The 26589-nt window shown below is 39.6% G+C and overlaps 2 protein-coding genes across 3 annotated transcripts in view; one reads left to right on the top strand and one right to left on the bottom strand.

Annotated features, from left to right (window-relative positions):
• Window positions 1–189: 189 nt before the first annotated feature.
• LOC146709875 (macrophage-stimulating protein receptor-like) lies at window positions 190–13481 on the bottom strand. 2 transcript variants are annotated; one of them, XM_085457059.1, is made up of 21 exons: window positions 13422–13481; window positions 11430–12710; window positions 9834–10004; window positions 9586–9705; window positions 9314–9484; window positions 9008–9174; window positions 7764–7893; window positions 7505–7641; window positions 7225–7404; window positions 7037–7136; window positions 6691–6921; window positions 6394–6540; window positions 6133–6295; window positions 5612–5704; window positions 5164–5349; window positions 4999–5079; window positions 4720–4901; window positions 4505–4614; window positions 3509–3674; window positions 3030–3166; window positions 190–2709 (listed from the first exon to the last, which is right to left on the bottom strand). In XM_085457059.1, exons 2-21 carry the CDS (start codon window positions 12624–12626, stop codon window positions 2484–2486), a joined length of 4095 nt encoding a protein of 1364 aa, XP_085313185.1. In that variant the 5' UTR covers window positions 12627–12710; window positions 13422–13481; the 3' UTR covers window positions 190–2483. The 2 variants fall into 2 exon arrangements, with proteins under 2 accessions (XP_085313185.1, XP_085313184.1); XM_085457058.1 differs by having other exon boundaries at window positions 5164–5370.
• A 2048-nt stretch (window positions 13482–15529) lies between these two features.
• Window positions 15530–26589, top strand: part of uba7 (ubiquitin-like modifier activating enzyme 7) — a 34999-nt gene continuing 23939 nt past the window's right edge. The window contains exons 1-19 of the mRNA XM_085457060.1: window positions 15530–15699; window positions 15840–16008; window positions 16551–16685; window positions 16875–16981; window positions 17052–17142; window positions 17379–17511; window positions 17744–17841; window positions 17923–18072; window positions 18159–18323; window positions 18483–18581; window positions 18687–18767; window positions 19176–19331; window positions 19635–19800; window positions 20146–20342; window positions 20745–20809; window positions 22325–22535; window positions 25184–25258; window positions 25834–26035; window positions 26125–26213. Coding sequence (XP_085313186.1) covers window positions 15653–15699; window positions 15840–16008; window positions 16551–16685; window positions 16875–16981; window positions 17052–17142; window positions 17379–17511; window positions 17744–17841; window positions 17923–18072; window positions 18159–18323; window positions 18483–18581; window positions 18687–18767; window positions 19176–19331; window positions 19635–19800; window positions 20146–20342; window positions 20745–20809; window positions 22325–22535; window positions 25184–25258; window positions 25834–26035; window positions 26125–26213 — 2436 coding nt within the window. The 5' untranslated portion in view covers window positions 15530–15652. The remainder of the gene's footprint in view (window positions 15700–15839; window positions 16009–16550; window positions 16686–16874; window positions 16982–17051; window positions 17143–17378; window positions 17512–17743; window positions 17842–17922; window positions 18073–18158; window positions 18324–18482; window positions 18582–18686; window positions 18768–19175; window positions 19332–19634; window positions 19801–20145; window positions 20343–20744; window positions 20810–22324; window positions 22536–25183; window positions 25259–25833; window positions 26036–26124; window positions 26214–26589) is intronic.

Raw genomic sequence — 26589 nt, forward strand, 5'->3', positions numbered from 1 at the left:
TATGTGTTTGAGGAACATCAACATCAATCTCGGAAATATTAGGAGCATTTTATTTAAAATCCTTCTGCAAGGCCACCAATTACACAAAATTCAGTAACAGATCACAGGGCAACCCATTTTAAGCTATGTAGATGTCCTAGTGGTAGTGCCGGTCATCAGTTTCTTTAGTTTCAGTAAGCAACAAATGAGTCAACTGTGGCTTCAACTGAAGTCCATTAAGAGATCTGTTTATTCACACATAGTCGGCCGAGCACATTTACTTTCACTTTTTCCAACATACTTCACATTTGTAGTGTCTTTTTGTTGCTCAGCACATCTGCCGAAATCAACACGCAAAGAGAAATTTTGTCACAGGAGAAGAAAAAATCACTCTGATTTCCATATCATAAGAAAAACAATGTAAAAAAAAACGTTTTCGTTCCCAAAATTGATTTCACTTTTTATTTAAAATCCATGCTATGTCACAAATCTATATTTTTTGTAAAGACTGATGGTTTATAGCGCTTGTCTAAAAAAGCTTAACCCTGAGTCTGAGGAACAGTTAAGCTACGTGCTGTGTCTTTCTACTGCTTTAGGTTCATTGAGTTGAAGCTTTGAGTGCTTACTGCATGAGCTCGTGCTCATCACATACTGTCTAAAAATACATTTTTAAAATGATCTGAATAGAAAAGGTTGATAACAAAACCATTTTTTAAATTCCTGTAGGTCATTAGTAGCATACAATCAAAATAGATCCTATGCATGCTTCAGCATGACTTAAATAAAGGCATCTTACACAATGTTCATAGGGGGGAAAAAACAGATTCTCTTTAGTCTTTAGGCCAGCTCATTAGATTTTTTCCCCCCAATATCTGGACCTGAGTGTAACCAGAGCTTGTCATTATTGCTACCACCTTTACAGTACCTAAAGGCAAGGGATGGAAAAAGAAAATCTTTATTTAGATCCATAAATTATTCATAGAGTATTACAAATGCTAGATACACAGATTAGGTAGAGGCATGCAGTTTTCACTCTGGTTGAGCTAACATTATTCAGACTCAAACAGTTTGTGTTTTTCCTCTCATCTACCTGGCAGAGAACAAGCGCTGCACTGCCTCAGACCTGTGTCAATGCACTCAGCATCATTTTCATCTTTGGCTTTGATGATCCACTTTCATGAAGAACTTTTGTACTTGCTGCGGTGCTCTGAATAAAATTTTAAATTGATTTTTTAAAAAGCTGGAATGTTCCTGTTTGCCCATCTGCTGTAGGTTTTTTCATACTGTTTATTCACAATAAGTCTTTTTGGAGAAGATTATATGGAATCAAGCATTTTGTATAAAACCCCGCTTGACTGTGGAAGCTACTGAAAAGATCCGATCGGTCTTTGGTTCAACAAAAATAAATGGAGCAATAACAAAACTCAACTATCTTTGAACTGAATTCATTGCTCTTGGTGGAAAGCTAGTCCGTGAAAATAAACTATCAGTTTGAAACCACATTACAGCGTCAGTATAGAAGATTAAAATCAGTGCCCATATAATAAATGACCTTCAAATGTCCTATGTACTATGGAGATTATTTTAATTAAAAGCAAAAGACACAGAAATTCATCAAAATGCTATGCAGGTTACATTTTGCTGATTGAAATGAAAAGACCGTAATGTGTTACATTCACTCAGTGAAACTGTGAATCTGGTTCTCTGAGGTTTAGTTAAATATAGTTGTACCGATTGTGCGGCACCTTTGTGTGGAGACGACTGCTGTAGTGCAGAACATCACTGCACCAGCAACTCGAGTTTTCTTCAGAATAAGGCATTTGTTGCCCTCTAGTGATAATTACAAGCATGGATGTGTTTCCACACAGGACAAAAAGCTCACTTTCATAACTCTGGGCCCAGAGCTTTTTTTGTATGAGCGGCTCCAAATTTGTGTCGACTGAGTTATTTTACATGTGTGATGTAAGATGCACACGTGTATTCTTTTTAAATCTACATGCTACAGACCTAAATAAAACAATTTAAGTTAGCCCATATGGCAAAACAATTGTGGTGCAAATATGAAAACTGTTAACCCCTGAGCACAAGTCACTGTTCATATGCCCCCAAAGTTTAAGGTACTGATTTAGAGACATTTAGAGACACGTACTATATGTGTGAATAACACCATGTACGTACCACTCAACCCTGTTCTGCAAGTCTAAGAACAAGGCTCTATTTTACATTCATTTTGTCTCATTCACGCTCGTGTTATAGAAAATAAGTCAGCATGCTGCTTCTATTTTGTCACAAAAAAAATTTAGTAACCAGTATGAATCTTCCAGTGGGGTTTTTCCCTCCAGTTAGAGTTTATAATGCCTACAGTGTCAAATAAATCAGTAGCAAAATGTTCAGCGTGCTCGGGTTTATACACATAAACATTTTTATAAGCTGTCCTTTTCTCTTGTATGTTTTCCAACTCTGGATGCCGTGATCCTGCCAAAGAGCTTTGTGTCATTGCACCTTCAGCTGCTACCATTAGAGTCTGTGTCCAAGTCTGAGGTTGTGGCTTCACTTCCAACTAGGGAGGGGTAAGGCCTTGGCTGGTCTAAGTTGACGTAGGTAACCTTCAAACTGATGTAGTGCTCTCCTTTCAGATTGGACAGGATGCGCTGCACTTCGGTAGCCAAGCTATGGAAGGTAGGTCTACACTCAGGCTCCGGGTCCCAACACGCCAGCATGATTACATAGCTGTGGAATGAATAATTGCGTAAATTATTGAATGAAAAGCTGAGTAAGTAAAAGAGTAAGCAGGTGAAGACACTACTGAATAACGGGCATTGTTTTTTCTCAAATACAAAGTAGCATAGGATTAAATCCCTGTGATTTAGAGGTATGCAGGGTGGAATTGAGGCCACTAAAGACATCAACGTTACATAATGCCGACGTAGGACAGTTTTCCAATTTCATTGCACTATTGTACTATGTATGACTGTGCAATGACAATAAAGAGTTATCTTATCTAATAATGCCCATATGCTACGGGATAGTGAAAGGGTGCTAATTCTTACAGGGTGTCTGGGCAATACTGTGGCTGCAGAAGCCGACGTCCCTTCAACAAGTACTGCGTGATGTCATAGGGGTCCACCTCTGGATACGGGCTAGCACCTCTGGTTAACAGCTCCCACAGTAAGATGCCATATGACCACTGTGAAACAGATAAAGAATAATATATTGTATGTATATTGATTGATTGATTGGTTGAGTGATTGATTTAAAACAGGGCTGCCCAATCCCAGTCCTCGAGAGCTACTATCCTGCAGCTTTTAGATGCATCCCTACTCCAACACAGCTGAATCAAATGGCTTGATTACCTCTTCAGCATGCCATCATGTTTGGCAAAGGCCTGATAACAAGCCATTCATTTGATTCGGGTGTGTGGGAACAAGGATGCATCTAAAAGCTGCAGGATGGTAGCTCTCGAGGACCGGGATTGGGCACCCCTGATTTAAAATGATCTTCATTGGCTTGATTAATTAGGCACACTTACAACATCAGACTTGGTTGTGAACTTCTGTGTTTGCAGGCTTTCGATGGCCATCCACTTTACAGGGAGCTTCACCCTTTTGTGATCTTGAATGCTGTAGTACTCCTTGGCATAGACGTCTCTTGCCATACCAAAGTCAGCAACCTTTACTGTGAAGTTTTCATCCAGCCTGTCAAGACAAAACATCTTAAGAATGGACTATCTAGTTCAAATAACATATTTCTACTTTACATTTCTAACATGTAGACTAGCACGTGTACAACGAGTGTCAGTGAATATCAACCATGTTCTCTATGATGAGATCTAATGGTGTAAGCTTATACATGTTGAGTAAGCTATGTGTTTAACATCTAAACCAGCGGTCCCAACCTCCAGGCCAGTCCGTGAGTCGTTTGGTACCGGGCCGTGAGAGTTAAGGTTCGGGTGTGAAATTTATGGTTTTCGGGCTTTTTAGCGTTTTTTATTATTTATTTTATTTTTCCCGTGTGTTATGAATAAATTTTCCTTTTTTTAGTATCGGTACTTGTTTTATTTTGTTGTATTCATCTGCAACACCTTAAAGGCCAGTACATGAAAAAATTGTCGGACATAAACTGGTCTGTGATGCAAAAACGGCTGGGGACCTCTGATCTAAACTATCTTTCATGTAGAAAAAAGAATCTAAAATAAAAATGATTTTTTTTTTCAAAATCATGTTAATGTACATTTGTCACTTTTATCTAATACTTTTTTTTAACATTGCAGAAAATAACTAATAATTTTAAAAGATGCCTGAAAGCTGATGAATTTATTAACAAGCTTTGCAATGAACATCAAATTATTTTCATGAAATAATTTCATTTTGCTATATACAACTGACTACAACAATGTGTTCACAAATTTAAAACGGCTAAAACTGCAGAATTATTTCCCCTTATGGCCAACAACAAATACGTTTGCTTGTAGTGAGTCAAAGTCTTTCATATCAAGGCCAGTAATCAGTGCATGAGTCACACTCACATGCAGTTACGCGCAGCCAGGTCTCTGTGAACAAATTTCTTTTGGGCTAAGTACTCCATTCCCCTGGCAACCTGAAGACCAAACCCAATCAGGTCTTTCACTGTTGGATTCTGTAAAGGACAAAGAGTTTGTAAAAACAAAAAAAGAGAGATCTAAGGACAAAACTTGTAATGGCGTGAATAGAGCATCTTCACAGTCCCCACAGTTTAATTTACCCTGTTCTTAGAACGGATGAAATGGCGCAGATCTCCATGCTTCATATATGGCAGAACCACCAGGGGGAGCCCTTCTTTGGGCAGCATGATACCCAACAGTGACAGTATGTTAGGGTGGTTAAAGCCTTTCATAATGATCCCCTCTCTGAGGAACTGGTCTACTTCCTGGAAATCTGTTATCCCTGTTAATAAAACACATATAATAAAATACTTTAATCTACCAGCCAGCAGCTCACAAAACACCAATTTCTTTTATGAAATAAACTGATATTCACTTACTGTTCAGTGATTTAATAGCACAGTGGATTTCTTTCTTGTTGCTGTCTAACAGGTATCCATGATAAACTGTCCCAAAGTGACCTATATTAGAAGAAAATTGCCTTATAGGAATTCTGTGCTAAATTGGCAAATTAGTAATAACAATTGTACAATACTGAGGTTCACCTTTGCCAATAATCTGACTATCCTCAATTGAGAGCATCTCAGGTGGGATTAGCACATCTTTGACCTCTTCAAGAATATTGGAATTCAGGCTAACCATTGAGATATTGTCTCGTGGCATCAAAGGAACAGATAGATGATCAGAGCTGGCACTGTACAATAAACCCTGGAAAGCCAGTCCTGCTGAACCTGAAGTTTGATAGTAAAGATCTATTGTAATGCATTAGAGAAAAAACATAAACAGGCAAATAAATAACTGATAAAATCTGAGTACATGCGAAGAATGAAAAGCATGAAAGTATTTAATGGACTGGGATAAAAAAAAAAAGATTATCTATGCTCAAGTTTATATAATGTTCCTCAATAATAATAAATGTTCCTAAATAACTTTATTAGTCAGGTTGTTCTTTGACACATTAAACTGAATCAGTTCATGGCTTGAATCTCTCACCCTGTCTGTAGTCATCTGTTGGAGAAGAAGAATTATTGTTGCTCAGGCGTAGATTATGTGACATCATCGCTGATAAGCGATTCTCTATGGTGGCTGGAGGGGAGAATTCAATCAATCAAAATCAGTTAACAAAGAAAAATCATAGAGAGAGACAGGACAAAATACATTCTGAAGGTGTGCATATAAATTTAAAATAATAGCATGGTCATTTTTATAACAGTTTTTAGAATACACAGTTACAAGGTGCTTCATGCCACCTGCTAGAATATGATCTCAGTGGATTAGCTGAAACCTTATGTCATGAGCTTGGCCATGTAGAGCTTTTTATATATAACTTTTTTTACTAAATTGTGAATGACACAAGGGAAGAATCCACTGAGGATAATGTGTGAAGCACCGGTGAGCCGAAGGTCGGCTAAGAACGACTGACAGATGCATGTAATTAAAATTTGTTGCAAGATTGCTTAGTAAAGTATGTCAGTTTATTGAAATGCATCACAAAATAGCAAAGTCTTTCTCACCTCTCTTTTTTTTCCTTAAATTAATCATAACAATTAATGCAAGGGCAGCTCCTACTACCAGTGCGGCAATGATGCCCAGGACAATGCCTGCAATCGCATTGTTGTTGAAGCTGTCATCAAAGAGCACTGTACCCATATCATAAACGTCATGGTTCACAAACACCTGCAGCAGTGGAAAATATGATCCCTCTTGTTAAATACATTTATTTAAATATGAGTCTCCATAAGTGATTTAGGATGGCTTAAACAGATGATTCTTACCCTAACAGGCAGCCCGTTGCTGGGAACAACCAGGCCTTTAGGAATCCTGCAGGTCAGCTCATTTTGCAAAACCTGCGCTTTGCAGACCGCATCACCAATGGTCATTGTGATCTTCATACATGTTTGTACTGCATCCAATTTTTTATGCTGTTACAAATTGAAAAAGGGTTTAAATATTAAAACACAAGCAGTAATTGTTGTCTTGTGAAGAATGCAACTACTGTTCCTGAGGTTTTTGTACAAACAGCCAAACAAATGACAGAGCAGGAAAAACTGCACATGAGTGTGTGAACATACATGCAGTGAAACCTCGTCCTCTCCTGGTTTTAGAAGTAATATACTGTCATCGTTTTCAAAGGGAATGACTTGGGCATTAGGGTAGTAGGAAAAGTTACTTTTCCAGGCGTCATTTTCCCCATCTATGTGAATAGAAAGCACTCCAGTTTTAAAAATGGTATCTGGAATTTGTTCTGGAAAAGCAGGAACCCAGCACTCCATGTGTGTGGCATTTCTTGTGCCACTGCAAACCTGAGGTAAAACAAAAAAATAATATGCTGTTTGCAATCAAGTTAAAATTAATTAACTGAAAAATGTAACTGCATTAGAAAAAAATCCCAGTAAAGTTTTACAAAACCTTACTTACCCGTTGAAGACGCTCACTGAAGTGAGATTTCAGAGTGTACTCAACCACAATTTTGTTAGCAACATCAAGATTCTGACCTTCTATCACCAGCTTGGAGCCTCTGTAAGGCAATATAAATTAGCATGCCTGCTAGTTTTGATGAGGAACTTGGTGGTAAGCCTATTAGTTAGACCAGTTTAGTGTCATACCTTTGGAAACTGCAATTCGGAAACACAGAGTTTATAACAGGATTATTCTTGTAGGAAAACATCTTAGTGTCATTCACTTGAAGGCTGTCAATAATGACTTTCACAGGTAGTTCCCCAACAGCCTCAGCAGCTTCTGTGTGGCAGACGATTGAAGACAAAGTCCCCTTTCCTTCAGAAACACTGAAAGCAATAGAAATTCAAATAACCAACTATACATAACTAAGGCTACCTGCTTAAATGCACAGCAAAACCAATGTGTTGTAGCGTCTATGTTACTCACTTTTGAATGGTGCAGTTTTTATCTCCAATTTTGACATTTCTTGTTACTCCTGTGTTAAGATATCTGCCTGTTAATGTAACCACTGTTCCTCCAAACAAGGGCCCGTAATCAGGCTTGATTTCTGTTATGCTGGGTGTCTAATAAGAAACACACAAAGTAAATCACATCGTGATTCCAAAATGCATTACAGAAATTATTTCTGATAATTAGAAAACAGAGAGTTTATAACAGGGTGGTGCCATTTAAAAATTGATCTCACCACAAATGACAAGCCAGAAATCTGAGCTGTGCCTTCAACTGAGAAAATGCCCTCCACCTCTCCCTCATTCACTTCCAGAGTGATGTTGAGTCCCTGGTTTGGTGTCTCTTCCCTGATTTTGCACACCAGTCTGTATTAGAGACACAGGGAATGGCATGTCTGTTAGTTCTATGAGAGAATATGAGCCATCTGATGTTTCCCATAAAGGGATAACAAACGACTAACAGAATAAAAGACAAATCATGTGAGAGAGAAGATAAAAGTTAATGACATGCAAGAGCGTCATATTTACGAGTGGCGACTGAAAAGAGGGTCGTCAAGGTTAAGTGCTCAGAGCATTATGAGAACTCCCCGAGCTGTTTTGCGTATAGCAGCATACAAGACTATGGTCGATGATCAGCCCTTATTAAAGCTATGAAAAGTTTCATTCAGGAAAACTTATATATCTAATCTGCCTCCTGAAACCAAACTAGAACTGAGTCCACAGGAGCAGGCCTAATAGCTCAAGGCTCTACCTTCTACTCTACTTTTGGAAACTCTAGGAAAAAAAATAAGCCTGTACTCTGAGACCCAAGAGGACAACTAAATTCAATAAGGACGAACTGTAATCACTCGACCGTGGCTCAGGGGGTTGGGAATCGCATCTGTAACCGGAAGGTCGCCGGTTCGATCCCTGGGCTCTCTGTCCAGGTCGTTGTGTCCCTGGGCAAGACACTTTACCCTACTTGCCTACTGGTGTTGGCCAGAGGGGCCGATGGCACGATATGGCAGCCTCGCTTCTGTCAGTCTGCCCCAGGGCATCTGTGGCTACAACTGTAGCTGCCTCCACCAGTGTATGAATGTGAGAGTGAATGAATAGTGGTATTGTAAAGCGCTTTGGGTGCCTTGAAAAGCGCTATACAAATCCAATCCATTACTCATCTGCCTGTTTTCCTTAGTGTTGCTTTTCTGTTCTTGACATCACTACGCTGTCAGTCTCAACGCTGTTATTGTCATTCTTGTCCAATAATCTTTTTCCCTGCCTCCTCTGAGCCAATCAGCCCCAAATTATTGTTTTGCACAAAAATTTGACCAAAGATGTCACTGAGATGTTAAGAACAGAAGTTTATATGTCTGAAATAATACATCAGTTATATAACCAATAAAGAGCTCAATACCATCATTTTTTAATTAAGTCTGAGCAGCACATTGAGCAGCACTTCCAACACGAGGAAATGGACTACACGTGGGATTGAACTACTCACCTGTTACTATTGCTCTTTTCAGGCAGGACATCACACACGGTCCCCGAGCCCACAGTAACGATGTGGGTTTTGCCACTGATGATGGGCGGCCGCAGAACAGACTGAAATTCTGATCCGCACAGCGTCACTTCAGTCACACCACCAGCAGGGACCATTTTAGGAAAAAACTGGAAAAATAAAATTACCAACATAAATCAGTAGCTAATTATGTGTATGTATAATCAGTGTGACTGGAGGAACTTTATGACTCATTTTGTTTAACCATGCAATGGCTTATCACAGAGTCACACAGAGTGACAGATCTACCTCTGTTATGATGGGTCCGCAAGACTTTTTGTTCCACTGTGAGCTACACTCCTCCTGCCTTGAGCAGATTCCCGAACACCAGCCACAGTTCATGAAAAACGGAGCGTTCAAACACATGGGGCACGTCTTAAAATGTGCACACCCTGGTCCTGTAGAAGGCACCCTGAACATCTTGATCGTGGAGAGAGTAAGATGAGGGTGTTATAAAAGACATACAAGAGAAAATTCATCAAGAGATAAGCAGTACCTGTGGCAGGTATTACGAGTGTTACCTTATTTCCAACCACAAAGAGAAGTGAATCCTCAGAGTACACAGCTGCGTTCCTCAAAACTGCAGTCTCTCCCAGTGAATAGTTGGCAAAAATAATATGGTTATAGGAACTTAGAATCACCTAAACATGTGAAACAGAGAGGTAATGTCGCGAGGATTCATGGAAATCATAGCAAAAACATCTACATTCAGTACTTTATAATGCATTCAAACTTCAGCGTACTCTCCAGCCCAACACCATGTTATTACCTGGAGTATCCTCCCATCTGACGTGCCAAAATGGCCCACCGTATGAGTCTCAATCGTGTTCACCAGAACTGAAGTAAACAGTACATTTCTCATCTCACTGTTGAAGAGATCGACTCTGTAGTATGGCTTTGACACCAGAGTGGGCTTATCAGTGCATCTGCTATCAGAGTTCTGTACAAGCAGAAAAAACATGTTTACACATGGACAGCTCAAGGAGTTTCATCTTCAGCATATCTGCCTCTATCAGCACTGGGCTCATTCTAGAATAAGTACCGGTACATGAAGACGTGTTTGTGTGACAAGAAAAAGGGATGGAAAAAAATTCTTAATTGTATTCATTTATAGAGGAAGTGCTGTAGTTTCCTCCAGTCATGGTAACAAGCCGTGAGTGGAAAGTCATAAAACAGCAGTGACCTCAGCGTTGTTGACTTGGTGACTGTTTCTCAGAGTAGTTTCTGTCTTCTGCTGAAACTAAACATTTGCATGGTGGGCGTGCAAAACATGAGTTAGACTGGTTTAAAAAAAAGGTCAGCAACCAGAAAAAAAGCAGGATTTGCAAGACTGGTGAGGTAATTAAGCTGACCTGCCCCAGCATGCCCATATTTGAGTTCTCACTTCAATGTCCAATTTTTACACCATTTGAGCTTCTCAGACTTTAATGCTTAAATAGAAATGCAGTTCACTGTATTGAACACACCAGATTCAATAAGTAAAAATCTTGCCCCTCACTTCTTTCATATTCATCCTATTTCCTACTCAAATAGAGATGAGTACAGTCCAACACTGACCCTCCCCTTGAAGTTCCACATTTTTATCAGCAGGATTTATAGCTTGTGTTTCTTGGCACACATTCCCGTAGGTGTACATGCCTGTGGGAGCTCAAAGGACACAGACTGAGCGCCATAAAAGGAAAGACCACACCTTTATTTTATTTTGACGTGAGGAACCATAGCTACATTCAAGGTGTTTCAAGAGAGAGGTGTGCATGTTCTTATAAGGCTGAACCTGCCTTTACCGTCCAGTACCTTTCTCTTCTGTATTGGTTTGTGTATTTGGAAGTTGGGGAGGAAATATTCCACAGTGAAATCCACTGACCTGCTAGGACTGGAAGGACACGTGTGCTGCCCTGAGGCAGTTTGTGTCCTCTCAGTTATTTGTTTTAAAATGAAAAGAAACTGCAACTGTTTTTTTTACCAAAGCCTTGTACTACAAACAGTTCACACCTTTTCATTGAGAAAGACTGAAACTTACTGAGCAGTGACTGAAACAGAACAGAGTAATGGTGTCGCAACATGCAGGTCACACCAGTGACTCATCCATCCCTCCCTGTTCTCTCTCTCTCACACACACTCACCTTCATCAGATTTACCGCAGGCAAACATCATTTTCATTTTCAAGATTTATGGACTAACTTTAGTTTTACTTTGAATATACAATCCTTTATTGCTCAAGAAAATAATAATACTGTACTGTAGACCACTTTGCTCTCATCACAAATGACTTAATAATACAATGCTTGTCTGGACAAACCATTTCCTGTATGGGCATATAGTGATATTCTGATGACACTCGAGCATAAAAAAAAGAGTTACTCACTTCATGTGGGCAGTTCTCACATGGCTGGAAGTGGCAGAGACCTCTGGATAGCTGCTCTGTACTTGACTTACAGCAGGCCTCCTCACCAGCCTCGATTTCTTGGTTTATTTTAGTTAAAGGAAACGCACAGAGGGCTGAGTTCTTCTGAGGCTGGCCATGCTTGTTTACCTCCGCGAACACCCCATACAAAACATTTTCTCCCTCAGCTACCCTCAGCTCATCAGCCAAGTCCTTCCCAACTTGCCCGAAATGTGCTGCCTGTAATCCATTATAAACAGTACCCTTGAAAGTCCCTCTCCTTCTTCTCCTGCGCTTTGGCTCGTACCGACACTCCAAAATAAGCTCTCTGTACATCCACATCTCTGGATTAGAAATAGACAGTCGTCCCAGACGAGTCTGAAAAGCTGAATCGTTTTTGTAGGGATTTTCCCTCTGCAAGGAAAGAAAGTAGACATAATCCTTGGCAGAGAAACTGTAGATGTAGTTAATGCTGTAAGAGTCACGTAGTCCAGGAAGCACTGTCACGTTTGTGACCATGTCAAAGCCATCTTCAGTTGAAAGTGGCCTCAGCACTGATAATGACCTCCTTGGGTACGTCTGTGTTATTCTGTCATTGACAGAGGCTGCAACAAAGAAGTATGATGTCTGCCCATCTTCAGCGATCATGGCCTTGGTACCAAATGGGCTGGCCACACAGTCACGACAGTAGGTTGGAGAGTTCCTTTTTTTTGTGTATAAACATTGAGGTGCAGGAGCTTCAAGGGTAATGTCAGTAAAGTAACAGATCCCATACCGAGTACTTCCACAAATGTACAAGTATGGAACTAGATTTAGAGCAGGATCCAAAAGCAGAATCTCGTTGTCTGTATCCACTGGGTCCTCGGGTTGAACTTCTACATCGCATGCCAGACAGGTTTCACAATCAGGACTGCCTATAGGTCCAGTTTTCACCTCCCATATTTTATTCATAGAACTGTTGACTCCCACTACCGCATTCTGATATCCAATGTAAACTTGTTCATTATCCGGGTTCACTGCAATGTTCTGTATTGGTTTCTGGGTTTGGAAGTGGGGGAGGGAATATGTTACAGTGAAATCTATGGAACTCTGAGGTGTAGAAGGACATGTGTGCTGCCCCAAGGCAGTTTGTGATAGCATCCATATCCATACTGTCAACAAGGCAGTCAAACTGACCATTTCCACTTTATGGTCTGCTGTGAATAAATGCTACCTATAAGACAGTTTTCTCAAAGAAAACATTCTGGAGAACCAGCGGGAGCTCTGCAAGAAAAAGCAGAGAAGGAATGTTGAGATTTACCAGACAGGGAGCTGTACCACTGGATTCTCACATTCAGCCGAGATTCTCCACTTCATACTGTAAACATTTTAGTTTACTTAATCTGAGACACAGCTGGAGAACTGAGGAAGGAGGAAAGTATCAGCTGCTTTTTTTCTTTTTCTTTTTGAGGCTCTTGATTAAGCATTTCCTTATCTTCAGCTGCAAATGCCTCATTTTAAAAGGTAGTATTACCTAATATACGCAGTCACGACATGTAAAACCCAACAAGAATTTGCGAGGATAACGATACAATCTAAAGCGGACAAGAAACAACGCGTTGTAACATGTGGAGAAACCATGGGAGCGTTCAGCCCACCAAAACTACACAAAATACATACAGAGTAACAACTACATTACATGTGTCAAATACACAAAAGTAATAGTTATTATCAGTGCAAAACGGTCATGGAGGCTTATAAAGGACTACGTTACTGTAAATTTCATATTACGATATGACATAACTTCTAATGAAAACCATGATACTACTACAGTTAGAATCATTTGTATTAACTCGAACTGTTTGGATAGGAATCATTAACATGGACCAATAGCTGAAAGTTCTCCGGAACCAATAAAATTTAAGAAATCTTTAACAACTTCTTTAACAAATTTGAATCCCTCAGAGATACGTATGCTAGTGAAGTTCCACTCACCTGACAGCGACTGAATACCTCTATCAATGAGTTTACACTGGCACTGAATTCCCCCATTCCTTTAAGATCTCACGTCAAAAAAAAAAAACCCAAAAACAAAACAAAACAGGAAGTTACTAACCCTTCACAATAAAAGCATTCCAGGCCAGCGGTCTTGTGTCTAAAGGGTGATTTTAAAAAAAACAAATCAGGTCATCAGACCTACAGAGAGATTTGCATTTTTACAGTTGTATGGCACTGTATCGACGGGAGATCTGGATAAATTATAAGTCAAATTTCATTGAAAAAATAAATACTGTGGAAATTAATATCCTTAAATCCCGCCATTATCGTGCCAAGGTACATCTAAATGTCTGGAACAATATTCATTTGGTTATTATTACAAAACAAACGATAATTCGTGGCGTTTTTGTGCTGTAAAAATGAGAATGACACTGCCCGTTCAAACAAGTTTTCTAATATGATTCAATGTTTAATTTTTTAAACTGTTAAAGACCGGAAATGCCATCATCATTCTGACTCGCTTGACTGTGGACTGTGATATTCCCTAAGCGGGTTCTGCCCTACCAAGCCGCGCCTGCAACGAGGAAGTACGAAGTAGTTGCTAAATTTGACCATCCGCATAATTTCTTCTCCAAGAGAGCTTTGTCATATTTCATCCTGAAACATATTTCCAGTCAGACTTAAATTTTTGTGGAAAAAAATCTTGGCTTATGAAAGCAGTCTGTAGCTTATATCAGCGCCTGAGGGACATTTGCCAAAAATACATTGCTTTTGGATGAGGAACAGTTTCTCCTCAGCAGCCAGAAAGTTATGGGAAGAATGTATTCCATTCTCCTGACAGATCACCTAAAAATGTATTAGTGATATAAAACACACATGGAAAAACCTCAACTTTGCTCTGTTGGATGATGGTACATGGAGGCTGTAAAAGTTGAGGCCAAAATGACCATCACTGTCATCAGTGTGCCAACAGAAATGCTATAATGTGGATTTATACTCCGAAGTTAAACATCTACTACTGAATCCAAAGTTCAAAGTAAACATATGCTGCAGTGTCACTCAGCAGGCTTTCACTTCCAGACCTAAAACCATAAAAATCCACAAGCAACCATTACTTCTAATGTCATAGAAAAAGTCTGAGGTAGTGCAGGAGCAAAAAAAAGAAAAGAAGGTTTTTCCTTTCTTTCTTTCTTTCTTTTTTTTTTTTTTTTTAGTCAGAGTGAGAAACTAATCAAACAATCTGCCAAAAACAATAGCTGTAAGGCCATCATGTTTGCTCCTCAGCTTACATCTGTGTATCTGACAACCTGACTCATAAGACATGGGCCAAGCAAACAGACTTAGAGCTCACTGCAGTTTAGATTTTGATTTGGCCCGATATTAAATCCCCAGAAGACTGTTTAAAGTAAGGGTATTCAAACTTTTTATTATTTTTATTATTATTATTATTATTATTATTATTATTATTATTATTATTATTATTATACCATTTTGGAAGTGGAAGTGAAACTGTACCATCTGAAATGTTGTGTTGTCTATGAATTTCATCTATAACTTCAAAAATTTGGACATCCTAACAACTTTTTAAAAAAAATTATTATTTGCTAATCTTGTGTGTTCCCCAGTCACACCATACTTACCCTGGTAGCCTGTTTATTTCTCTGTCTGATGATAATAATGAGTCACTTTTGGTCCATCCTACACATACAGTACTACATTCAGTAGTTGGTTTTTTTTCTTTGACTGCTAGACTGAGATTATAGATTATTTTATTGATGCATGAGGGGATTCTGTGAGTTTCATTAAGGACTTGAACGTTTATGTATTAAATCCTGCTTTTAGACAAACATTTGATATTCAGATTTAAGGTGAGCACAGAGAAACTAGAGCTAAAGAGAAATTCAGCCAGAGAATCATAAATAATTCACCTGCACTTTCCTACTCGCAGGAGAAAACATGAAAAAGTGAGAAACGTTTATTGTTACCCAACACTAAGCTGTTACAGAGGAGACAAAGGTTACAAAGTTTCGAGTCGCCCTCTAGTGGTTACAGAAAGCGTTTGTTAGTGGGACCTTGCAGAGACTGAATCGAAACTGAAATACTTTCCTGAAAACGGCTACGTTTGTTTTTTTCTTTTTGTCACAACCGGTTTACATTAAGTTCCGGGTTTTGACTGGACAGTTCTTTCTCTAAGCTCTCTCAGATTTGCCTTCAACTGCTTTTACAAAATGTCAGAAATCTCTGAAATCGATGAAGGATTCTACTCCCGACAACTGTAAGTACCAGCGATGTTGTGCCAAAAAGTGCACACCTGCCAAAAAGTGACCGGCGGTATCGTCTAAAAAAATGAATGATTGCTGGTATTTAAATTGTTTTAAATGACTTATGACACTGTGTGTTCTTTAATCTGCACAGTTATGTTCTGGGCCACGAGGCGATGCACCGAATGGGCTCAGCCAAGGTCCTCATAGCAGGAATGAAAGGTCTGGGAGTAGAAATTGCCAAGAATGTGGTCCTGTCCGGAGTTAAACATGTCACTGTCCAGGACGAAGGAATGACAACATGGAGCGACCTGTCATCTCAGGTATCCAAGAGGGATGCGTTTGAGCTGATTGCATAAACACATAAATATACAACAAACTTTAGGAAGCCTGTGTGATGAAGGGTTACTAAACCGAGCTGATTGTGATCCTGGTAATGGGAGTTTTGTTTTTTCAAACCTGTTTTTCTTTTCAAATGTTATCAGACTTTAGGATGAAACTGTGGCACTGATATTATTCCATGATTAAATAAATCCTCAATATTTCAATGTTAAGTGATCAAATGATTGTGCACATTTAGTTTTGCTTTTCCTTTCACGACTGAGGACACCCGCCTTCTTTATCATGCGCTGGGAAACACCTGATACATTTTGAGATTTCTCTTTCACTCTTGAGCCTTGACACAGGCAAAACAACAAATTCAAACAAATTCATTTATTTTCTTTCATTGATACAATTCAGAGTCATGGGGGGATGAGTGGAAGAGAATGGATGGATAGATGGATGGATGGATGGTCAAACGTAATACAGCAGGTGGACCTTGGGTTGAGATTGTTTTGTCTTCAATTTTAATTGTTCCCAACAGTTTTTCCTGAAGGAGTCTCATCTTGGTCAGAACCGGGCTGCATGCTCGGTACAACAGTTGGCAGTTTTAAACCCGCATGTGGTTGTGGAACAATATACTGGACCACTAGATGAAAACCTTCTTCTGCAATATCAGGTATTTTAATCTTTTTCCCAACAATACTGTGCTGATGTCCACTAAGGTTAAAATAATATTTTTTTTAAATTTCTGGAACCAAGAAACTTTCTGCCCTTCATTAAATTAATATTCAATTCATCAAGGCCAAATCACAGTGCACATCAAGCAAAAAACACCTTTCTGAGTAGGGGTGCTATGTTTTTACAGGTAGTGGTCCTCACTGACTCCTCATTGGAGGATCAGAAGCGTTTTGGGGAGCTGTGTCATTCACATGGAATTAAGTTCATTGTAGCAGACACCAAGGGACTCTGTGGGTAAGATAAACTCTGGAACATGTACTAAATCAACATTATGGAACAATCAAGAGAAAACTCTCAATTGCAGTCAGCTGTTCTGTGACTTTGGGGAGAAATTTGAGGTCTTGGACCGGGATGGAGAGATGCCTGCATCAGTGATGATACAATCTATTTCTAAGGTAAAACTTTCCATTTTATTTTGTGCTAAAGCTAAATTGCAGATCCAGCCATACATTTTGAAATCCTGGTACTTCATTTATTTCTGTGTAATGTATATAACAGATCGTATGAGAGGAACCCTAAGTGAATCCAAGATATGCTTTCAAACTCTGACCATTTTAATGACTAACAAAGTGTTGCAAATAGGTTTACTTAACAGGCTTAAGAATTGACAGTTAGCATGTCTTTATTTTAGGATAATCCTGGAGTGGTGATCTGCACAGATGACCAGAAGCACGGACTCTCAGATGGCGATAACGTTATTTTTTCTGAAGTGCAAGGCATGACAGAACTAAACAATATGGCCCCCGTGGGAATTAAAGTCCGGGGTCAGTGTTGGCAATTTCTTTCCTCAAGTTTTCTTTTCATGACATTTTTAACCTCTATGACGATCACTACTCTACACTAGAGATTTTTTCTTTTTCTTCTTTATCATCTGCAGTCATTATAGTTTTATATTTTCAGCATTGGGTTTGTATTATTTTTCATTAAATTTACTTTTAACTTTTTTAATTTCAATTTACCATAAAAACCTTCGTCATTTGTCATCTCAATCATTAGGCCCGTATTCCTTCAGCATTGGTGACACTTCAGCCTTTTCTGAGTATGAACGGGGTGGAGTGGTGAATGAGGCTAAACAGCCAGTCCTGCTAAATTTTGTAGGTGCAAGCGTTTTGTTTCTACTTTAGCTTTTAAACAATAAATCCATTGTTAATGAAACAATCTCATTTTAATTGCAGAAACCACTGAGTGAGGCTTTACAGGACCATGATCTGCTGGTAATGAACGACTATGGAAAAATATCTCGGCATCAGACCCTGCACTTGGCTTTCCAAGCACTCCATAGCTTTGTGAAGAAAGAAAAGCGACTCCCTGGTCTCTGGTCCCAGGTCTGTAAATCCAGCTACGGTGTTGTAGTTTAACCATTAAAGCAATTTACAGGACTGTTTCCACTCACTTGTTGGTGCTTCTACAGTCCGATGCGGATTACCTGCTAACCATAGTGAGAGAGCTAAATGAAGTCGCACAACTGGAAGAGCTAGATGAGGTCACAGTACAAAGCCTGTCGTACACAGCCCAGGGGGATTTAGCTCCCATCAATGCTTTCATAGGAGGCTTGGCTGCTCAGGAAGTCATTAAGGTGAGGTCTGAAGAAAATGCCTGAAAATGTTCATCTTTTGGGAGGGGGGAGGGGGGGTTCACTCATCATAAACTATCACTGTTTACACTGTATAATAAATAACATTTGTATTTAGCTGAGTTGACCAAGTATTGTGTGTCTTTTGTAATATTCCTGCAGGCATGCAGTAGGAAATTCACACCTCTTCAGCAGTGGCTATATTTTGATGCACTGGAGTGCCTGCCTGAGGATCAGCCGACAGAATGCTCATTTGTGATGGTATACCTTTAAAATATAGATTCCCGGGCTATCAAACAAGCTCTCCATTTGACTGATATGAACAGCATTAAGGCGCATTTAATCTGTCTCTTTTCCTTTTCATAGAACGGCACAAGGTATGATGGACAGATTGCTGTGTTTGGCTCCGCGTTCCAGGAGAAGCTTCAACGGCAGAAGTATTTCCTGGTGAGGACTGATTTGACATTTGTCCAACAGAGGGCACACTCTGCACTGTAATGCAGAAACTCCATGTGTGTTTTTCTTTGATCTTGTCTGGTGTAAATGATGGCACATTCAGGAAAAAGCTGTGATTCAGGTGGCATTTCCTGGCATCTTTGTAAAGGGGCTCTTTAACAGTACTTGGCACTTTCCCTGTTTCCTTTAAAAGTGTGATTTTGTGCTGGGTTAACATTTTTAAGGGAGACAGTGTATGCATTTCTTTTATCTTTGTCGCAAAGTCTGCAAGACATCAGGAAGTACAGGAGCTACTGAATGCCTAATCTCTATGTAGTGATGAGCAACAACAGATGAATGACTTTCTGCAACATTGTAAAACACATCTGACAATTTCATTTTTTTCCTGTTACTTTCAAGGTTGGAGCTGGTGCTATCGGCTGTGAGCTTCTTAAAAACTTTGCCCTTATGGGGCTTGGTGCAGGAGATGATGGACACATCACCATAACAGACATGGACTCAATAGAAAGATCCAACTTGAACCGCCAATTCCTGTTCAGGACTCATGATGTCGGGGTGAGAAGCCACACAGTATATTGTATCACAATTCTGTAGTGAAAAATGTAAAAAAGTATCATAGCACATCTCTGCAAGTTAACAGGGCTTTACTTACAGGAGAGGCTTGTGATGAAGGTATTATTACAGCCTGAGATGGCTTGTTTTAGTTAGTTTCCTAAGCGGCTCTATCAAAACAAAGCTAGATATTCATCTTGAATTGATTAGCTCTTTATTATCATTTTGTTTTTAATACATTTTCTTGTTCACATACGTTATGTCACAGACTAACTTTTCCATTTTTGTGCGTTTGTCAATTGGCAGAAACCTAAATCAAAAGTTGCAGCCAGAGCTGCGTGTGACATAAACCCACAGATGAGAATCACAGCGCACCAGAATCGCCTTGATGCTGACAGTGAAGGCGTATACAACTACTGCTTCTTCATGGGCCTCGATGGAGTGGCTGCAGCCCTTGACAACGTGGAAGCCAGTGAGGACACTTAAGTCATCTTTATTGTTAATATCGCCATAGGTTCGGGACATACCCACATACCCATGGTGTGCAAAAGAAGACTAATTATGAATAAGAAAAGAGATGTAAAAATATGGGGCATGGGTATTTAAAAAATGAGGTATTGGTGTAAAAATAACGAATTATACAAATGTTATTATAGCCTATATACAGTATTTCAGTCTACATATAAGATGTCAAGTATAAAAATTATTTTGCAGTCTATAGAAATGATATAAAAACATTCACAGTTTATATTTACAGTAAGTATAAGGACTGTACATGTACATTTCTAAGCTTTAACCCACTGTTTCTGATGGTCAGGGGTCTATCTCGATGGACGCTGTGTGCAACACCAGAAGCCAATGCTGGAGGGGGGCACTCTAGGGACCAAAGGTCACACCCTGGTGGTGGTTCCTCACCTGACGGAGTCTTATGGACCGGCTAAATCAAGTTCTAGCAATGCTATCCCGCTGTGTACTCTCAAGAACTTCCCCCACCGCATTGAGCACACATTGCAGGTATAAAATCAAGTTGTTCAACTTTGTGTTCACTTTTGTTGTAACGGGAATTTATTGCATCTAATACCAGATGACCAGTGAATACAATAGTCACTACGGTATGTATTATTGGTATATAGTTTAGTAATTAGCACAAAGAACTGGGATTGTTCTGTGTGATATTAAAAAGTGTCACTAGTGCTAGATAAAATCAGGGTATCACCAAAATTAGTGCAATGCAGACTCCACCCAAGACCTGCTGAGGTAATGCTGTTAAAATTCATATTAGCTCTTAAACATAACAATGACCAAAACATTTGAAATGACTGCAGACTTTCTTTTGCACAGTGCTCTGCAAAAGAAAGTCTTTTTTATTGTGTTATTAATTCTTTTTTCACTAATCTGGTCTTGTAATTGTTTCAGTGGGCGAGGGACCAGTTTGAAGGACTGTTCAAACAGACACCTGAAAATGTAAATTTCTTCTTGAGGTAAGATACGATGATACCATCCTCGTGCGATTTTTTTGTGTTGGCGCCAAAAGCGAGACGGTGTCTTCACCAGTCTGGTGTTACTTAGCGTGGTCATTTTACGATGCTTTTCCACTTTCTTACAAAGCATTCCAGCGCACCTACAAAACAGCTAATGAAGTGGTTCAAGCTCGTTATTTAGTTTTATTAACAGGAAAACATTTGGTTGGCTTTCAGCAGTAAAGCCCTTGTAAGAAATTACATAAACAGTCTGTCTTGCCAAGTCTCCTCTCTGTAATGTATAATCCACAGCAGTTTTCTACTAATAATAGATGCATTCTTTGATAATTAGAGGCTTTGTGGTTTAGGAACCATCCATCAAATTTTAAAAAAGAGATTAGATGACAGGAAAGAGTGCTATATGATGTGAAATGGATGAATCAGTGAATCTGCTGGATTTTAATTGTGAGATTTAAGTACATGGCTAATCTTTAAAAATTAATAACCACTGTATCAAGCTTTACATAATGCGTTGACCTAATTATAACACACAGAAGTGTCATCAAAGGCAGATTTAAGCTTCCAGGTCGAAACTATGTCTGAGTACTGAGGCTCGGAGCCATCCTAATCCAGCCATGTTTTGAGATTTGTCTCTGTTTGTTTTAGTGAGATTAACTTAATCTGCCACGACAGTAAAAGCATTTACTCTCTTTCTTGTTTCTATATGGAAGCAAAAACTGGGCCTAGAGCAAAAATGGTGCTTGTGAGTTGAAACAACCATTCAAATTTTTCATATTGCACAGTTTTTTAGAGATAAGGGCGCTTGTCTACTAAGATAACCAGTTTTTCCCGGCCCTCCTTCTAGCGCAATCCTGGAAAAGTTTTCTGGGCATTTTTATGAGACAGATCAGCTACATGTCATAGTCCAGCAAATATTAAGTCATGGTTCATGAGGTTATGGAAAGGAGGTTTTTTTTGTTGCTGCTGTTTTAATGCCACACCCATACAGTTCTGTGTACAGCTATGAGTATGCATGTTCCTGTTCAGGCATGTTTTTTGTTTCCTGAGCGAGCGCATATTAATGGCGCAAGAACTACCCATGTGTGGGTTTAGAGTTGTACTGACCAGCACCTGATAAAGTTACTCAACACTGTCTTCTCCTGCCTATGAGTCGAAACACTCAGAGAAATCCCCCCTTTGAGTCACTTTCGAGACAACACTCAAAAGATTTTTAGTCATTCTCTTCTGTGACACAGGTATAAACAGTTTTGGGGGGTTTCCAGTAAGGCTTTAGTCAGGTTGACGTTGCAGGTCATGTATGCCACGTGTGTTGTTTTTAAAGTTTACTTTCAGCCAAGTCATGTTGCAAATAAAAGTTGAATCTTTTATTGTGAAGGTTCAACCCACAGAATGCATCAAACATATTATTATTACCTTTCGATAGCCTGCGCTTTGTCTTTCTGCTCAGCCAATGATTATTATTATTATTATTTGCTCTGTCACTGAATACAACTATTGCTGCTCTATTTTCCACAGGGATACGGCATTTATTAAGCGAACTCTAGATCTTGGTGACACTGAGGCCTTGGAGATTCTCGGAGGAGTGTGGAGCAGCCTGCATGACACGGAAGCTGGAGGACAGCGTCCAAAGTCCTGGGAAGACTGTGTGCGCTGGGCACGTTGCAAGTGGGAGACCCTGTTTAACAACGAAATCCGTCAGCTTCTGCACTGTTTCCCTCCCGATGAGGTAAAAAAGCAACTATCCTGGTGCCAAAAATGTAACATGTGTAATTTGTCTCCATGAACACACAGGGGCACTGTTGTGCAGGTAAGATATTTGCATTCCAAACAGTGAAACACTAAAGTGAGATATTTGAACAATAGGAATTGCATTTTTCACATTTCACTTCATGGAGTACTGCAGCATATTTCCCCAAGAGTAGATGGCAACATTAGCCCTGCTGAAAACCTGAAAAGCACTACTGATAAACAGGGTCTCTTGAGGGTCTCTGAGGGGTTTTTAGTCTGTTGAAACGTGCAGACAGAGCGGTGTCACATGTTGCTGTCATACCTTTGGTGTAGGAGGGTGCACAGATCAGTATCAACCTAAACAAACCCTCACTAACCCAAGACTTAGAACACTAACAAGCTGTTTTCTAACAGAGCTCCAGCAGTGTTTTGCAATGTTTTAATATTTATTAATGCAGCTTTTGGTATGGCATTTTTTTATTATTAAATATAAATATTCTCTTGTCTAATCATCACAGCACATGATACAGAAACTCTGCGTCATTTGTGGTTTTGGCTTTGGTTCTCTCTCTTTTTTCCCCTCCATACTTCTCTTTGTCCTAGTTACGTAAAAAGAGTTATAGTTTTATTGTTCTCGTTGAAAGTCAATTTTTACCACAGACCTTCTGGGGGAACTATGATAAGGAAGCTAATGTCAGTTAAAAGTCAAAAGCTAAACTGACCAAAGCTGGTACACGGGCAACACTGATGACTGCACGGCTACTGTGCTCTATGTTGCCACAGCATCTCAAGTTGGAAAAGCAGAAAATACAAGAAGTGACGGGTGAGAGAAGTGGATTGACTGACTGCTTTATTTTAAACAAAGCAGTCAGTCAATCCACTGACTGTAGCTGAGGTGGCAGAGCAGGTCAGCCACTAATCAGAAGGTCGGTGGTTCAATCCCAGGCTGCCTCCTGGCTGCATGCCAAATATCCTTGGGCAAAATACTAACCCCGTGTTTGCCTACTGGTGGTTGTCAGAGGGCCCGGTGGCGCCAGTGTCCGGCAGCCTCGCCTCTGTCAGTGCGCCCCAGGGCAGCTGTGGCTACAATGTAGCTTGCCAGTGTGTGAATGTGTGTGTGTGTGTGCTTTAAGCTTTGATACAATTTTTTATTTATATTTTATTTTTCCTCTAAGAGATGGGGTGAATTTATGTGAGAAGGAAAAACCAGTTTTATTTTAGTTGAAATAAGTGTGCATGACCAGGGTTGAAGGCGATCGTGGCTCTAGAGTTGGCAGTTCGTCTTGTAATCGGAAGGTTGCCGGTCCGAGCCCCGGCTCGGACAGCCTTGGTCGTTGTGTCCTTGGGCCTCCTGATGGTGGTTAGAGGGCCCGGTGGTGCCAGTATCTGGCAGCCTCGCCTCTGTCAGTGCGCCCCAGGGCAGCTATGTACAATGTAGTTTGCCATCACCAGTGTGTGAATGGGTGGATGACTGAATGTAGTGTAAAGCGCTTTGGGGTCCTTAGGGACTAGAAAAGCGCTATATAAATGCAGGCCATTTACCATTTACTCTCTAAATAACAACAAAATAGCGAAAAATAAACTGAGTTTCTACCATATCTCTCTATACCACACAATTTATATGTTTAAAAGGGTTTCTACACTCATCTGATCTAACCCTGCTTAATACTATTTAATAATTTACAACTCACTCTTCATCGGTACATAACCTGACAGTATACATGTATGACTATTGAATGAGTGTAGATGAAATGACAAGAGATTTAAAGGTATCCTGTCATAGAATTTGCTGTATTAGTGAGATAAATGATATTCAGCTCTTAAACTGCTTAATTAACAGCAATTAATTGAATTGTTGATAAATTTGGCCATGTAGTTATTTGGTTCAACTCTCTTTTTCTTAACAACCAGAACAAAGTTGATTTCAAGTAGAAATTTCCATTATTAAAGTCACCTTTATTCTTAAGTCTCTACAAGAAAAAAGAACAATTGGTCAAAGAACCTTAGGAGGCCCCAAAAAGTCTTAAATGAAAGTGTCATCCTTCTTTTTAAGGACAAATCACTGTTTTGGCCCCCTCTGACCCTGAAGAGAAAGCCAACAACATGCCTGTTTCTGAAAAGGACAATGTTGTTGGTGCCTTTTGGCTGCTATACAATGCCCCCCCTGCAGTGAAAACTGGCACCACCAGTAGGAGACTCTCTCTTTCTCGGCATATGGACCATTTGGAAACATCAAAGCTCTCAAGTCCCTTTGTTCCTTTATCAGACATACAAATTGTGTAGTCAACACACAGCTGATAACAATATTAGTGTGACTGCACCAAAGGAAGGTAGTTGACTTGCTTTGTTAGAATAGTAAAGTAGTTGTCAGGCTTTATCCAGTAAATCACTAATGCACTGGAGTCGTCATGCATTAAATATCATATAAGCTGAAAATGTAAAACCTAATCTGTTTTCTTGTGCGTTTTTGTTTGGAATATAGCGTCACCTTCATTATATGTAAGGCAAAGATCTCACCATGACAGTCATAGGTTTACTCACCAAGTTACACTTATATTTATATAAATGTTTTTAAAGAATAAAAGTGAAATGATTTTACATCTGTTACTCGCTGCAATAAAGGGATTTTCTTCTGCCTCTGTTTAGAAGACCACTCATGGCTTGCCGTTCTGGTCTGGATCCAAGAGATGCCCTCACCCCCTGACGTTTGATCCTAGCATTGTGAGTAGTGTCTGGTCCAGTTCTTCATCCAGTAGCAATCATATACATAGTAGATGGTAATGAGAAAACATACCACAGTATACTGATAACCACTCACATTCCTTCTTTATCTTGTCTGATAATGGCTCTTCCTCACTCTGACCATATAATTGAGTCTTATCTCAGGTACACACGGGCAATAAAAGAGAGATAATAATCTGCTTTCTAGACACATTCAATTCATGTTATTCTCCTTATCAGTGAATTGAAAGCAGCATTGCAGAGAAGTGAAATAATGGAACTGTACTGTGCTTGTTTGCTAAGTAGAAGTTACTGCCACTCTATGCACAATATAGATGCGCATTTTTGGGAACACTGGAGAAATTATTGCAGCTATATATTCCATTAAGGGAAGTAATTGGTATTACTTTAACATTGTTCTGACTCTATTCTCCTTTTATAATACGTTGCTTTCCACAGTTTCACCATGATGGCAGTGCTTCTGTAATAGACCGTGTTTAACTAGAATGTTAAATGTATTTTCCAAAACATTATATTTTCTTCTTCATCAAGACTATGTGATTGTTGTGTTGTAGACTACTCATATTGAGTACGTGATGGCTGGAGCTAATCTGTATGGGCAAATCTATGGGATCAAAGGGACAAGGGACTTGACCTCCATCAGAGGAATCTTAGAAAATGTCCGTGTGCCAGCTTTCACTCCCAAGTCCTCCGTGAAGATTCATGTTACTGACAAGGAGATGGAGGAGGAGAAAACACGTGAATGCGATGATGCGGGTCAGTTAGTTCAATTTTTTTTATTGTTACCAACTCGCTTTCTTCCAGCACGTCTTATCTTTACATATTTTTCTCTTTCTCTGCCACAGAAAAGGTCAGACTTGAGGAGTTGAAAGGAAAGTTGGCCTCGCCCTCTCTGAAGAGCTCAGCTCAGATGTACCCTATCGACTTTGAGAAGGTAGGGCAATAGGACAATGACACCTCTGCCTCAGACTTCAGAGAAGCTGCAGATAGTGACATCTTGATCTGAGCTGATTCAACAGTGGTTTTAGCAGGGTAGAGTTATATATTTTTAAACTGTCCCTCCTGCTTTCAAAAATTGTAGCAATATAATGATTATTGAGTCAGACAACTCAGATATAAAATGTGTACTTTTATGTGAGAACTGGTTTGCGGACTGTCAAACAGCATACACAGACTCCTGAAGGCAGACTTCCCTTAATAAAACATTGTCACTCTAGACATTAAGTTACGTTTTGCACTTGGCTGGCATTGTAAATATTCATAAAAGTTCATCTAATCTAGAAAGTTATTTAGGAGTGTAGACTAGATAT

Source organism: Copadichromis virginalis, linkage group LG5 (genome assembly GCF_057382275.1).
Source record: "Copadichromis virginalis isolate Kocher_CV1m ecotype Utaka linkage group LG5, C_Virginalis_male_GT1.1, whole genome shotgun sequence".
NCBI classification, from domain to species: Eukaryota; Metazoa; Chordata; class Actinopteri; order Cichliformes; family Cichlidae; genus Copadichromis; species Copadichromis virginalis.

Excerpts from the sequence above, each read along its gene's own strand:
- LOC146709875 (XM_085457058.1), bottom strand. The coding sequence starts at position 12,626 with ATGGTCAGTTTGACTGCCTTGTTGACAGTATGGATATGGATGCTATCA. Across the intron at positions 9,706-9,833 it reads CAGATGGGAGGATACTCCAG|GTGATTCTAAGTTCCTATAA; the intron begins GTAATAACATGG and ends TCACATGTTTAG. Across the intron at positions 4,902-4,998 it reads TGCTATTAAATCACTGAACA|GGATAACAGATTTCCAGGAA; the intron begins GTAAGTGAATAT and ends TTTTATTAACAG.